The sequence below is a fragment of the Anas acuta genome, chromosome 1 (assembly GCF_963932015.1).
Source record: "Anas acuta chromosome 1, bAnaAcu1.1, whole genome shotgun sequence".
Lineage (NCBI taxonomy): Eukaryota > Metazoa > Chordata > Aves > Anseriformes > Anatidae > Anas > Anas acuta.
This window is the reverse complement of record NC_088979.1, coordinates 191,914,771-191,929,194: the sequence shown is the minus strand read 5'-3', so window position 1 is coordinate 191,929,194 and position 14,424 is coordinate 191,914,771. Positions and strand designations below refer to the sequence as shown.

The following is a 14,424-nucleotide window of genomic DNA, read 5'->3' as shown; positions in this document are numbered from 1 at the left end:
TAATAAAATGCAGGGCCTGCAAAAGTAGCTCTCCTTTACTGTCACCTTTTGCTGAGCAGTAAGACTGACCATGTTGCAAACCCTAGTATTTGGCAGTGTGAACGGTCCGCTACATGTGTAAAATACACACAGAAGTTTCTCTGGAGGAGACAAACTGTTGCACGCGAAGGGAATCAGGAGAAAGTCAGAGGAGCTTGCTATTGAACAAAGAAGAACTGAATGCTTCAACTGTGCCAAGGTGCCAATACAATACAGAAACTACCAGCTGCCTTTCTGAGCCAGAGGGACAGCTCCTCAGTTCTCACAGAGCAGCTCAGCCAAAATGTGAACGTTACTTTTTGAGATCATCATTTACTTCTGATGATCTCAAGGATCTAGTTCTCTGATTGTCAGGAGCCTTGGAAATCACGATATATATGATGGCAAGTCATATATATATGATAGCTCTTGAAGTTGTTTATCTGCTTCACCTGGTCAAAGACTACCTATGTGTCTGTACATTGTGGTCTCTGTCACGTTTCCGAGTTCCCCCAGAAATAAGCATGGGGGTCTCAAGAGCCACTGCTGCAAATCACGAATCTTCTGGCCTTGGGTCAACAACAAACATGTTGCCAGTTAAGCCAGAAAACTACTTTGGGCAGGTTTTTGGTTTGTCTTCAAAGATGACAAATACCTTCAAGTAGTTTTCTTTGTGACTCTATTTCAAATTCTTCTCAGGCATTCCCCACAGCATTCAGTACAGTTCCTATAGCAACACTGCACAAGCTTTGCTTTTAACGCAGCTAAACTACTTCTGACCTGAGTTAAAGGTTGTTGAACGACAACAAAAATGTTCTTGTCTGCAATGGCTCACTCTCCTAGGGTTCTTACAACTCAATGTCTTATGTTCTTCTGCAAAGCAACACCAAGCTGTAACTCCTCAGTAAGTTTCTCCTCTGTTTTAGAGGATAGGAAGAAGAGCAGCCGCACATTTAATACAGGACAATATATGCACTGAGCTGCACATTACTCACCAGCTCGATCTTACTGGTTTTCCAGAAGTGCGCGATATCTCCAAACTGCTTAAACATTCCTTTCAGGTTCACCATTACAATTGCAGCTAGCACTGTCTAGGAATATTACACAAATGCTATTTTCAGAAGCAAAATAAAACAATTGCCAATAAGAACTTCAAAGCATCAAAAATAATTGCTTTCTGTGCTTTGTAAAACTGATACAAGTCTACTGAACAGATGTTCCATTTAAAAAACTTTTTGAGAAAATCAGTAGAGATACACTTTTCCTGCAGCCACAGAAATGGCAAGCCAGAGTCAGCACAGCTTGATTTACTCTTTCCTGACAAGAGAAAGTATACATTCCTGAGCTTCATGCTACTGCAATTAAAGTAGCTAGACTGTAGTCTCAAATTCAAGTTTCTCTTCAATAACTTCCAACAATTCCTGTGACATTCATGTAGGTGTAAATCAATATACTCCTATTAAAAAAAATAAATGAAATGCATATCATCCTATGCAAGACAAAGAGAAACAAGTTTATTTTTTAAATCAATATATATCTATGCACAAAACCGTATTTTTATACAAATAAGTAAAATTGCAGTAAAAGCAACTTGTGATGCTGAGCCATCATTCAGCCTCAACCCTTCCCAGCTCATCTGTTACTTTCTTTTAACTTTTTAACCTCTTCCCAGAATTCTTATGCTGTAATCCAAGGGAGATTATTTGAAGATACCGGTTTTGTGTTTTAGACAGAGTCTAGAATGGCCAGTATTAAAAAGAACTACCAAAAGAAAAAGAAAACAAAAAGCATGCTGGATCCTTCATAATATTTATTCATTGCTAGTTTAAATTTTGTGTACATTTCTGCTTTAAGTTAAAGGTTTCTGGGTCAAGCCCTAACTGTATTTGCTTATTAATCATCCACCTCATTCTATTTTAAGCAATACTAGCTGGCTTCTGTCCACTGACATGCAATGCCTAACAGGCAAAGCTACATTACCTGTGGAAGTGGTTCAAAGAGGTATCCAATAGCCACAATTACCAACAGAACCATAATTGAAGAGAGTGCACCTGCAATCTGATCAAAAAAAAGCAAGAAATTATATCTAAGTACTAAGATGTGCCCCAAAAGGGCTGTATTACTGATTAACTAACCACTCTTCAAAGGGCTGGTTAGTCAAGCTTTTGATCCCTCCCACTCAATTTGTCCATTTCCCTTGTCATGCAGCCTTCTATCTTGGTCCACCATGGATATGACACAGGAGCAACTCTAGTTATTTCTTTTAGCCCCAGGTCAAGAATAGGGCAATTTTCTAAAGCTCCAGACTTTTGTTTTGGAGGTCCAAAGAAAAAACAAACTTTGGCTCAAAATTTGGGTTTACATACCTGAGTTTTCCCACCAGTGCTTTCCTGAACAAGACTCCGAGACATTGAACAAGTGACTGAAAAGCTTTGGAAAAACGACCCCACAGAGTTGCATATTCCCAAGGCAATAAGTTCCTGTGTCAAACAACAGAGCAAAACACAAGGCGGTTATACCTAGCAACTGTACAAAGGTGGAGCTACCTATACATAATAATAACTACCTCTTATTTACAGTGCTTGCTAGCAACCTTATCATAGCTTACACTTGTGGTTCTCACACGGTTCTCACACAAGGTAATGCAAGTTAAATCTTGTGTTAAATGAAGCATCTGATGAAGTGCTAGAGACATTTCTCATCCTTAAATATTACTATTATAAGTCAGACTAAAAATTAAAATGAATGATAGAATTGCTTGTTTTCAAGACTTTCTCCAGGCCTGGGATAACTTGAATTTTAACAGTAAAATTGAGACAAAAATGGTTCCTCATACAGATAATGTTTTGTTTCATTTAAACAAACACTTGGCATGCATTACATCCTGTTTACAAGGAATTCTATAGTTTAACATCCAGGTGATGTTAAACTATAGCACCTGGAATCTTCTGAATAAAACAGATCTAGATACTTAACTCAGGAAGACACTGTATTTATCAAATGGGAACTCTATGCTTTGCTGTGAAAGAAACTACAAGTAAAATAGCTGCCCATCAGGATAGCCTAAGTATCGTCTGTCCCCACAATTAATATTCATGCACACATCCAGCTTTAGCAGAAGTTTCCCAAAATAAAGTTAGAAGCAAATTTGGTTATTAAAACACAGCCAGAAGAGCTTAAAATCACTCCTGGCATTTAAATGTGTAGGCTGTCAAAAACCTGACCTGATTCCACAATGAAAGAAAAACCTCTTTTGTCTAATATCCCCTTCTACTTTAACAGACAAATGAAGGCAGTACTGAGAATTATCACTAGAAAACCTCAAATATTTTTACCTGATTCCCATCAATGGTGTAACCATGTTTAAGGGCAAAGATCTTGGCCATTGATACAGCCATTGAAAATCCAACTATTGCTATTGCTATCGCATCCACAAATATTGCTGGGATGAGCTGAATCTCAGGAACTGCTGGTGTTCTTAACCTTAAAGAATAAATATAAGGTTACAAGTTACTATAATAAAAGGTACATGCTATATGAGAAGGTATAGGTTAAATAAGAATATCACCCTTACCCTTGAGGAATATTCCCTACAACATCCACTCCATATGATTCAGTCAGATTCATTCCAGCTGAAACTCCTGTGCCAATAATAACCTAAAAAAACATAAACACATCATCATGTAGCAAAACATCGGAAGGACTAATAACAGTTTATAATAGCTTATATTAATAACAGTTTTATAACAGCTTATTATAAACACACATAAGGGATTGCATTCATTTGTCAATCAGTTTTCTAAGAGCTAGGGAGTACAGAAGCAGATAAAAAGGAGGAAGTTCCACAATTTTCCCTCCATCACCTTCAACTCACTGGTTTTATTTTTAATTTTTATATAGTTAATATGCATGATATGATATGATCTGAATCGCTCAGATTCCCTCTAGTTGAGCCAGCCAGCATGCATTGGGAAACAGACACAGAAAAGCATGTACTAAGAAATTCAATTCAAGAACAAGTCAAGGGGGTCTGCACTGCCATACTTTCATGTGTGCAGAATGCACGTTATCTACAAAAATAACTGGTGCAGCAGCAATGAAAGTTGCAGGTGTAAGACTGCTTTGCTAGTGCCTTTCAATCAAATAACAAACTAGTACAACATCTCTGTCATCTCCCTCCCTTCTTTGTTCCTTCTGTCAAGACTGCATTCATGCCTTCAGCTACTCCCTTCCTTGGCTGTGATTTTGTGTAGGTTGTTTGAGAGCTCTGGTTACCTGAGAACTCATTTTTAATTCCAGCCACCTTTAAAGATGAAAGATTACGTGAGGTGTGTGCTATTAAGATAGTCTGATACCTGACTGCAGCACTGATTTTGTTTTGAACAACTACACTAAAATACACGGGTAATTATAAAAATACACAGTCTCAGGGAAAGGAAGGTTAAGCAGCAAGTCCCACTTGTTCCTGCTTTTCTTTCTACTAAGGCATTTTAAAAGGAAAGCAAGCCCTACAGAACTTCTGGATCCAGCATCCATAAGCATCTCCTTCAGGAGGGGATTCTGAGCTCCTGTACTCCATGCCACTCAGAGGCATGTCTTGCAGAGACTCATTCAGGCGCCACAACTCCAGGGTAGAGTGGGTTTTACAACAAATCTCCACCTTCCCATTACCACAGGGGACTATGGCTGTTTAACTGGGTTTTCAATTCCTCTTTGGGACTTTGTGCCTAAAACTTGGGCACGTCAGACCCTAACCTCATGAGCACTGAAACATTCAGTTGGATCAAATCTCAAATAAATCATGTTCAACAGGTTACCCTAAAGCCCAATTAGACTTGATAGACAATGATATCAATTTCACAGCTTTAGAATAGTTAAATAATTTAGCTAAAGAACTTCTCAACCGACTTACCACAATTATCTCCATAGGAATAGGAACTGGGAGCTTTTTCTTATAGCGGAGATTGATTTCCTTGCCAATCAACAACAGAACAATGCACGTTAATCCAACAATCAGTGCAGCAACATTGGTCGTTGTTATTTTTGAAAACACAGCAACTATGCTCTGTAACACAATAGAAGTATTATAATTACTCCATGAAGATCGTATTTGTTTTATTAGGAAATTTGCCACAAAAGAACAAATTATACACTGCTGTTTTTATTCTGCATCTATAACCATAGTTAATCACTGCCTCACTAAAATCCCCATTGTTCCATTAAAATACAGAAGTTCAGAATATCTCAATGAGGGAGGTACACTTGCAATAATTTATAATACCAGTCTTCCTCAAATGGGGTAGAAATTTGAAGAAAAATCTCTATTATGGGGGAAAAAGTCTAAACTAAACCACATCTCATGCTCAGCATTTTCACACATATTTCATCCTGGCAAGTACCTGAAAGCAATAAATATCAACCCCTTCTAATACCTTCAAATATTTGTTGGCAAGTCATATCTATTTAGAGCTGCATAAACCATTCTAAAACAATAAAGCTGCTGATATAATAATTGAGGTTACCATAGTAATATGATGAAATAACAATGACCTTGCAACACTGCTGAACTGGCCATTATTGCAAATATGTTTCAGTTGAAAAACATTATTAAAAAGGGTGTTAGGAAAGGAAGCTTCTTAGAACACACAAGTTGCTAGGGTGTGATTCCTCTACCCATTACTCCTTTCACTGCATTTTAAGAAATGAAATAAAAGACCTCTGGAGAGGTCTCTGAAAAAAAAAAAAAAATTGAAGAAAAATATCTTTGAAAAAGACAGATGGAAAATTACATCAACTGTCAGGGTATTATCAGGGTCCTGGCAGTACATCTTGAAAGTATACTTTCCCTCCTATTTATTTAGCAGTTAGTATTTCTGTTTTCTGGATTAGTGAACTAACAGCATATTAAGAAATAATAATTAGAAATCATTATGAAATAATCATTAGAAATTCAGTAGAAAAAGGCTTAACTAATAGTTCGTGACAATGTAGAATTTGCATATTTAGTAAAGGTAGCTACTTACATACACAACTGAGAGGGGTCCGCTGTATCGGTTAGTCTTAACTCCAAGGAGATACTTTAACTGAGAAGTGAAGACATGAACTGCAGCAGCAGTAGTAAATCCTCGCACCAGAGGCTCTGTTAAATAGATGGCTACAAACCCAAATCGAAGGAGACCTAAACACAACTAATGAAGAAGAGAAACAGTAACAGTGTGAGTCTTACTATAGCCTGAACATCATCACTACATAGCAGACAGACCACGGGACACATCTTCTTACCCCAGTGCCCAGCCAGATCAGGCAGACCTGAACCTGGCCCTACCAGAGCTACAGTCAGTGAGCAGCCACCAATGCACCAAATCTTCCACGCCACTGGCAGGTGCCATGTGGAATACACGCAAACGTGTATTTGGATGCATTTAGGGACATACCAGAGAACATCAAGTAGAGTTTTTCTGACAGGATAAAAAAAAATGAAAGGGGAAGTCCTGTGTTTCACTCTAAGCCACGATGCCCTGACACAGACTTGCCTCCAAGGTATCTCCCCACAAATCACTTCTGCCAAGAAGCAGACTGCATTCTACATTGCACACTGCTAAAGTGTCTATTGAAAGGGGACCCACTAGGACCCAGTGCCCCTTGCAACTGCAAGCACGTACCTGGATAATTCCTGAAAGAAATGCAAGAGTCACAGCCACCTGCACCCGTTTGAAATCCCTGTTGCTGTAATATTCGGAGGCATACGTAGTGTTCGTTGCGTTATAGCCCACAGAAATCACCTCATCAGGCACTTGTCTAACAGCTACCCCTCCAACCATCATACTAATCACAGCAAAAGTGCCTGGAATCAGAGGGAGAGGAAAACAATTGGTTAGAATACTGGCATTTTTTAGGAACAGTCCTAGGCTTCCTAACAAAGACCTGCATAGATCTGTGGAACTAAATTAATAATAGTTTTCTTCAAGAATATTGTAGTTTTTAGTCCCAACGTCTGCTCCAGTACTCTGCACCATTAAAGCTACTTAGATGTTGAACACAGACCACTATGGTAAGTAAATACCATCTTTTTTAATTTCAGTTTCTGTTACGCAAATTAAACTTGTGGCCACACAGAGAGTTGACTACAAAGAGGAAATTATAGTTCAGGAGTTCACAGTGCACATTTCTAGATCTAACCTGAAAAAAATGCTCTTCTGTTCTTTCCTAAGTAGGATGGATAAATTAACAGTAAAACCCACAAATGTGTCAAGCCTTAACAATGCACCTCTTATTCACTTAAATGTGACTTAACGGAAAACAGACACACTTTCTATTTATCCACCTTTTTTTTTTTTGGACATGCACACCGAATTTCAGTTGTCTATATAGACTTACCTATTGATATGTGTTTGGAGGTCCCAAAAAAAGTATACAGAAAGACAGGATAAAATGAAGAATAAAGGCCGAACACTGGGGGAACAGCTGCCAGCAAAGCATAAGCTAACCCTAGAAAACAGATACAAATATGTATGTTAGGCAAAGAGTAAGAAACCATTTGAAGTGTAAGGATTTAAGCCTTCAAGGGTTGAACTAATCTAACACGAACACTAGTGATACATCACAGATTTAGAAGGTAAGTCTTGCAGGAAATAGTCGTAAATACGTATAATAATGTAGGAGAGCGCCTAGAAACCTAAGAGGTTTAACTCAGGAAACCACAAGTCTAAAATCACAGGTGTTGCAGATGTGTGTGGGCATGTTTGTGTGCATGTGCCCAGTTGTGCACTCACTGTTTTGCCTAGAAGCATTTCATAATCACCAACACTTTTGATTGCTTTTGTTCTGATCTGTCAATAAATTAATAAACTCCCCGCTGCCCCAAACCTGAAACAACATAACCAGCAGACACGTTTGATTTTTCTCCTCCTTTTTAATCAGACATGACCTTCATGGCAAGCTGTGATTGAGCACTTTCTTCCTCTCTCCCCCCTCATTCCAGAATAAGTGGGATTACCTAACTGTTTGCAGTTCCACAAAACATGCTCTGAAGTGTAAAACAAGCAGGGAAGCATTGCTTATGCTCTGTAAGGACATTGAGCTTATACAGCCTGGGATTTCTCCCGGTCTATTCAGTACATTGAGTCCTTTTTGTTGTTTAGACACGCCAAGCCCCATGCAATGGATCCACACCATTCCCCTTTGTTGGTGGAGCTGACAAGCACGGGGATGAAGCTGTGGGAGAAGAGCTCTGAGGAACACCTCCCCCAGTGCTCTCCCTTGATGGGACTGAACGGGTGCTTGTCATGGGACTGGGCTCACTGGTAAACCACGTGCATCCCATGATACGGAGGGTAACCATCCTGGGCAGCTGCAGTTGTGGAGGAGCCCCTGGTGGAGCAGGTGGATGTGGGCTGGAGCAGGTTGCAGCCCATCGAGAGCCCCCGCAGGAGCAGGCCCTGGGCCGGAGCTGCAGCCCGTGGAGAGGAGCCCACGCAGAAGCAGGGGGTCTGGGGGGAGCTGCTGCCCGTGGGGGACCCGTGCTGGAGCAGTTTGCTCCTGGGGGATGGACCCTGTGGTACAGAGCCGTGTGGAAGCAGGTCTTGAAGAGCTGCTGCCTGTGGGCAGCCCCCACAGGCTCAGTTTGGGAAGGACGGCATCCCGTGAGAGGGACCCCACATGCAGCAGGGGCAGAGTGACCGAGGAGTGGTGGAGATGAAGTACTACAGACTGACCTCAACCCCCATTCCTTGTTCCCCTGTGCCACTTGGGGGGAAAAGGTAGAAAAGGGTGAAGGGAGAGAAAGTGGTTTTTGTTTGTTTTCTTTGTTTCTCACTTTTCTAGCTTGTCAGTAACAGGCAATAAATTTCTCTAAACTCCCTATGCTGAGTCTGGTTTTGCCCATGACAATATTGTTGAGCGATCTCCCCATTCTTATCTCAACCCTTGAGCCCTTTTTATTGTATTTTCTTTCTCTTTCCCTTTGAGGAGGGGGAGTCAGAGCAGTTGTGGTGGAGCTCGGCTGCCCACATTCAACCCCAAAGGAGAGCCAGTGATACTCTAAAACACTTCTCCCTGTTAATTTATGTTTCAGTTGAGAGTCAAAGCATTAGGTTTATCCTGAAAGTACAAGCTAGGAAATGATCTGTGTCATCCAAGTGCTCTTGTGCTGTGCAATAGCTCACGGGGTCTTGCTCACTTCCTAAACAATGTTTGAGACCCGACCTAACCAAGAATTCCTATTCCTAACAGGGCTGGACTGGCAATGCTGTTATTCACTTGCAGCAATGTTCTTTTGATCAAGCACATCTGAAAGTCATCCCACATACATCCTTTGTCCCAGGGGCTATCTCCTGCCAAGAGCACCAGCGGAACACCCTGTACCATAACACCCTGGCCTTTAATATTGTGATGAACTTAGTAGTAAAAGCGACTAGAACTGAAAGCTAGTGGTGTCAGTCCAGGAGGGTGGGTCAATGCGAAGTTCCTGATTTGAGTACCCTTTTAGTCCCTTTCCTTTTCATTTGTACTGGCATTTTTTAAAAGCTCTCAGTGCCAAGGAAAGGAAGAGATATTGACATGACAGGAGTTCAGTGCTCAAACACCCTGGTAATTGTAGTTCCTTCTGGAATGATTCCCAGGCTTCTTTGACCTCAAGCTTGCTATAATTACATCCATTCCAGAAAAATAAAAGTTCAGCTTATGTCTTTTCAGAAAGGGAAAGATTAGAAACAGTTCAAGGGTATGTCTGTAATCACCGGAGGGAAGAATAATGTTTAATTTAAAACAAAGTCACAAAATTAAGTATAAAGTTCACTCCTAACCACTTTGAGTGCCCTTATCTGGCCATCAAGTAAACTGTATCTTGGTATACAACTGGTGATGTTTGTGCCCAGTGCACCACAGATTTATCTAACAGTTAACCACATAACTTACCAGTTTAAGATAAGTTAAATTGATGTTAATGTTTGTGTAAGAAAAAATAATCTTAATTATAAAAGAATTATAAATCTGGGAAGTTGCAGAAATAAAAAGGTCAATTGCACTGTTAGAATACTCCATTCCTTTAATGGGTCACCCCCTATCAAAACCTAGGTTTCTCAGATTTATAGATTCATTATTCAGGCCTGGTTCAGCCTCAAAAGCAGTGAATGAGGTGGAAATATGAAATAAGCCAAAACACAAGTAAACTTATGTACGTGTAATTACCCTCAGCATGAGGATCCCAGTGGGACTGGGCTCTGTACAAAACCAAGGATTCTTTCCAATCCAAGACCTCCTGGGGAAATCTACTGGGACTGCAGCAGTTGTCATGAAGCTGCCATTCCCAGAGAAATGCTGGCACCCCATAACAGCACTGCAATAAAAATGCTGTCACTTTTCAATGCCATAGCAGTTCTGAAATTGCTGACAGTAAAGTGTCAGGCTAAATAAAAGGCTTCATTCCAGTCACCAAGAACGGAACAGAGCAGTGAAAACACGTTTTCTCTTCGTCTTCTAGAGAGTCTGATGCTGCTTCAGAGCCTGGCTCTGCTGGGTGTAAAGCTTCCAACTAAATTCATAGAAATTCCACAGGTTTGCATTGTTGTTACACAAGCTACTCTTATTTCCACGGTGTAAATTGTTGCCCACCACTATGTTACAGCTTAAACCTGTGGCTTCTATCCTTAAAATAAAAAGAGGGATCAGTCTCTGGTTTCTTGAACATTCTTCTGACTGATTTCAGTCTGGTTCCTCTGCAACAGTTGCTCCCCTGAGGAGCATCCTGCCAGAACTACTGCTGAAATACTAGGTCTGTTATCTCTATTAGACACTGCTTCCCTCTGCGGGGAATTTGCAACAATTTTCCTAATGAGATCAGAAGATAATTAGGAGCACTAAGCAAACATGCATTTAAACTGAAAAGTTGTTCTGTCATTAAGAACGGTGGGTATCGATCTTAAAGGTAAGCTTCTTTCAGAGAGTTCACTACGTATCACTGACTTTAAATTTGAGGGAATGCTCATCATGGGCTAGTCTGCAGAATGTTGTACTGACCTCCAAAAACACCTGAAAGGCCCATTCTATTTTCATGAACATGTGTTCAGGAAGCCAACCACTACCATAAAAATATATGCAGAAAATCAAAGATGATGAATAAATCCAGAGAGATACCCACCTTGAGGAAGCTGCATAACTCCAGTGCTTATACCTGAGATAATGTCTCCTAATAAGTATTCCTTCACTGGGTAACTGGGAAGCCATTTTAAAATTGGTAAGAAACTGTAAAGGTGAGACTTGGCTTTCTTAGAGGAACAACTGAAAAAGACAAAGCAGAAAGAAAAAGTTAGGCACTAGTAGGTCAAAAAAAAAAATGTATTTCATCCCTATGCAGGACAACAGCTCCGTGAAATGCAGACTCAGATCCCTGATTACAGTGGCTTCTGCACAAAGGTTAAGCACAAACAACTATGACTCCAATTAAGTCAGTCCTTTATCACATTGGCTGTTGCTCTGGAGAAGAGAATCACAGAACCTTATGGCCCTGGAGAAGAGAACCACAGCCTTGTGAGGCTGAACTTCAGAGGGAAGTGGAACTTCACGTCCGTGCACAACCAGGCAGTCACCCAGTACTTGTGGCTGAGATGATTTCTCTAGTAACAATCCCAAGGATAACTTCCTTTCAGACAGTGTTTTTCCCTCATACGTCTCAAAATACTTTACTGTGCTTCTTCCTATTTTTATTTACTGCCTGCATGCTTTAAGCTTTTTTATTATAACTTTTGACATTTTAACACTTTTTTTTTTTTACTACTATTTTACTAATGCTTTTTACTGTCACGTACTGACAGGCTAATTTTAAAGCTATTTGAGAACATAACCCTCCTTTACCCTGGAAAAAAAGGCACTGAAGTCAGCAACACTGATCCCTGTGTCTTTTAGCAGAGTTATTAACCTTTTGAAACCCTGACTCATGACAAATGAACAGGGCCAAGAACTACATATCTCTATTCAGCACTGTCATGCATCATGCGTTGATTTCACTGTGGTAAGAAAGTTTAACCTTGGGCAAAAACATAACACTGGGAGTATACAAATGCTTCTCTGAGTTGGGGAACTGCAAGAGAACCACAGAGATTCGTTAATATTTCCAAATACTCATGGAACTAAATGACGTAGTGAAGAAGCTTACTGCTACAAGTGAGAGAGGAACTGGTCACCCTCACTTCATGTTTCAACAGACTGAATTGCAGGAAGTCACAGCTCAGGAGGATTTTGTTCCATGCATTTTTAATTTGGGACAGATATGTTCTTTTGAGGTGGAATTAGGTGCCATGACCATTAGAATGGTCATTCCATTAACCAAAGTAAATCTCTAAATGTCAAACCATGGGGACAGGAATATTCAACAGACATACAGGCAGAAATCATTTGTTGTCTTGTAGAACAAGGTTCTGGCAAACAACTGTGTGAACTCTGCAAATGAAGCTCTGGTAAGTATAAAGCTAATGAAAAATAACTAGAAGAAGTTTCTCTCCATTCCGCCCTGGCACAATGGTTCAAGAATTTCACAGTTAAAGACATTTTATGTCTAACCAGAAAATATTTAGGTTCCAAGGTAGTTAGTTAAAAGCTATGGAGTACCTCTATTAAGTCCTTATTAGGCTAATAATAAAGACTTCTACACAGCTGTCATGTGCTTCCATTCTTCTTCTGTGAAATGCTTATGTGAAGCACAAATTTCATAGAATCACAGAATCAGAGAATGGCCTGCATTGAAAAGGACTTAAAAGAACATCTAGTTTCAACCCTCCAGCTCTGGGCAGGGTTGCCAATCACTACAGCAGGCTTAATTTGGCCATAAGACTTTCCATTTAAAAAGGCCAGATATTTTCCTGGCTCTTATGAATTCAGATGTCACATGATTTGACTAATACTTTGCATTCCCATGCTGCATATTTTCCTTTTCAATTTAACGAAGGCATGAACTAATGAACTAGTTTACCCAACCATTTTTAATTTAGTTACAGATTACCCTATAAAAACTCATAACACAACTTCATCATGGTCTTGCTGAAAATCAAAGTAGGGTTTTTGTCTTATAGGTTTCTTTGAAGAAACGTCCAGCTATGTACATGGATAAATTTAGAACCAGAATGGCTCTAACCAATAAAACAAACATAAGACACAAAAACCTACCGACAAGAGTGTGCAATCTTCTGCCTTAAAGTCTGAGGTGTTCTGTCCCGCCTGCGCAGCTGTCCTTGCAAGATCTCTTGGTTATATATTGGTCTCTCCACACAGTACTTCTGCGTTTGCTCAAGACATGCTCCGTGTTCTTGAGTGTATTCCATAGCTGATCTCACTGAGCAGAAGCCACAGAAGAAGAGCTCGACAGTCTCCGCAGAACAACCTGGTGGTAGACAAAAAGAGTTTGGTTGCTGAACGTCAGTTTTTGAACCTCTTTTTTGACATTTCCTTTCAGAGTGTACTTGGACAAGCCAGGTACCAGATCTGTGAACAATGTCTAAAAGCACAGATTAGATGGTCTGTAACGGTAAGTAAATAAATTACACTCATGATCTTTACTGTATGCAAGCCATTATGTTTGTGCTTCTCTTAGGTAAAGAAAGCTTTTGCATTAATTACTTTGTAAATAATTGCAGAAACACAAAAATGGAAGGTTATATTCGTGCTTATCTGCTCATTCCCTCCTCAGTTTCTAAAGGAAACACCAGCATCGAAGGGAGATTGCTTTATTGCTGAGTTACTTCCTGCTTACTCACAAACTGCCACATCCATCTCCAAAAGGCAGAACTCCAACTTTACCAATAAGAAAGCCACTTCTTTTTTGCCAGGTAACCAGTTGCTTCCTGCTGCATCTATTCACCTGCCTTCTCTTCCCTGTTTCTGAGGCTTCTTTTTCCAAACAGCAAGTGTCTCAAGGATGTACAATTGCCTACTTTAAAGAACTATTATTTCAATGCACGTGCCACTTACTGCTGTTCTATCTCACACCCACTAAACTGGGAGTCAGGAGACGTACATCATTTTAAAAGTAGCCAGAAAGCATCTATTGGTCTGTCTGACTCATTGCCAAAAACACCCTAACATGTTTAGGAGATGCTCTGTTAGTTTGGCCTATGGTGGCTGCTTCTATAAATGTAGGGCAAGAAACATAACTCTGAATCCTAATTATACAAAATCTGAACTCTGAGCTATAATTCAGAGCTCTCCAGGACCCTTCTTCTCTCCAGGGCCATATCTCTGACCATTTGTTGCCCCGTATTTATAGAAGCAAAGTGACAGGACCACTACATCATTAAGTAGAAATGCTTGCTAGCACTACCTTTGATGACAGGACTACAGTGAAGCTTACCACAAATTTTCCAAATTGGCTTTAAAAGTAAAGGGCAGATTTCAGTTAAATCCCTGTAACCCAAAAGC

General features: G+C 40.1%; 1 protein-coding gene across 1 annotated transcript in view; it reads right to left on the bottom strand.

Moving 5' to 3' along the window:
• SLC26A5 (solute carrier family 26 member 5) overlaps nucleotides 1–14,424 on the bottom strand; it is a 33,970-nt gene that overhangs the window by 7,782 nt on the left and 11,764 nt on the right. The window contains exons 3-13 of the mRNA XM_068669850.1: nucleotides 13,177–13,390; nucleotides 11,156–11,295; nucleotides 7,396–7,506; nucleotides 6,681–6,862; nucleotides 6,042–6,206; nucleotides 4,931–5,083; nucleotides 3,593–3,675; nucleotides 3,354–3,501; nucleotides 2,385–2,498; nucleotides 1,999–2,076; nucleotides 1,014–1,109 (exon numbers count right to left, since the gene is read on the bottom strand). Of these exons, the coding sequence (XP_068525951.1) occupies nucleotides 1,014–1,109; nucleotides 1,999–2,076; nucleotides 2,385–2,498; nucleotides 3,354–3,501; nucleotides 3,593–3,675; nucleotides 4,931–5,083; nucleotides 6,042–6,206; nucleotides 6,681–6,862; nucleotides 7,396–7,506; nucleotides 11,156–11,295; nucleotides 13,177–13,331 (1,425 nt within the window). The 5' untranslated portion in view covers nucleotides 13,332–13,390. The remainder of the gene's footprint in view (nucleotides 1–1,013; nucleotides 1,110–1,998; nucleotides 2,077–2,384; nucleotides 2,499–3,353; nucleotides 3,502–3,592; nucleotides 3,676–4,930; nucleotides 5,084–6,041; nucleotides 6,207–6,680; nucleotides 6,863–7,395; nucleotides 7,507–11,155; nucleotides 11,296–13,176; nucleotides 13,391–14,424) is intronic.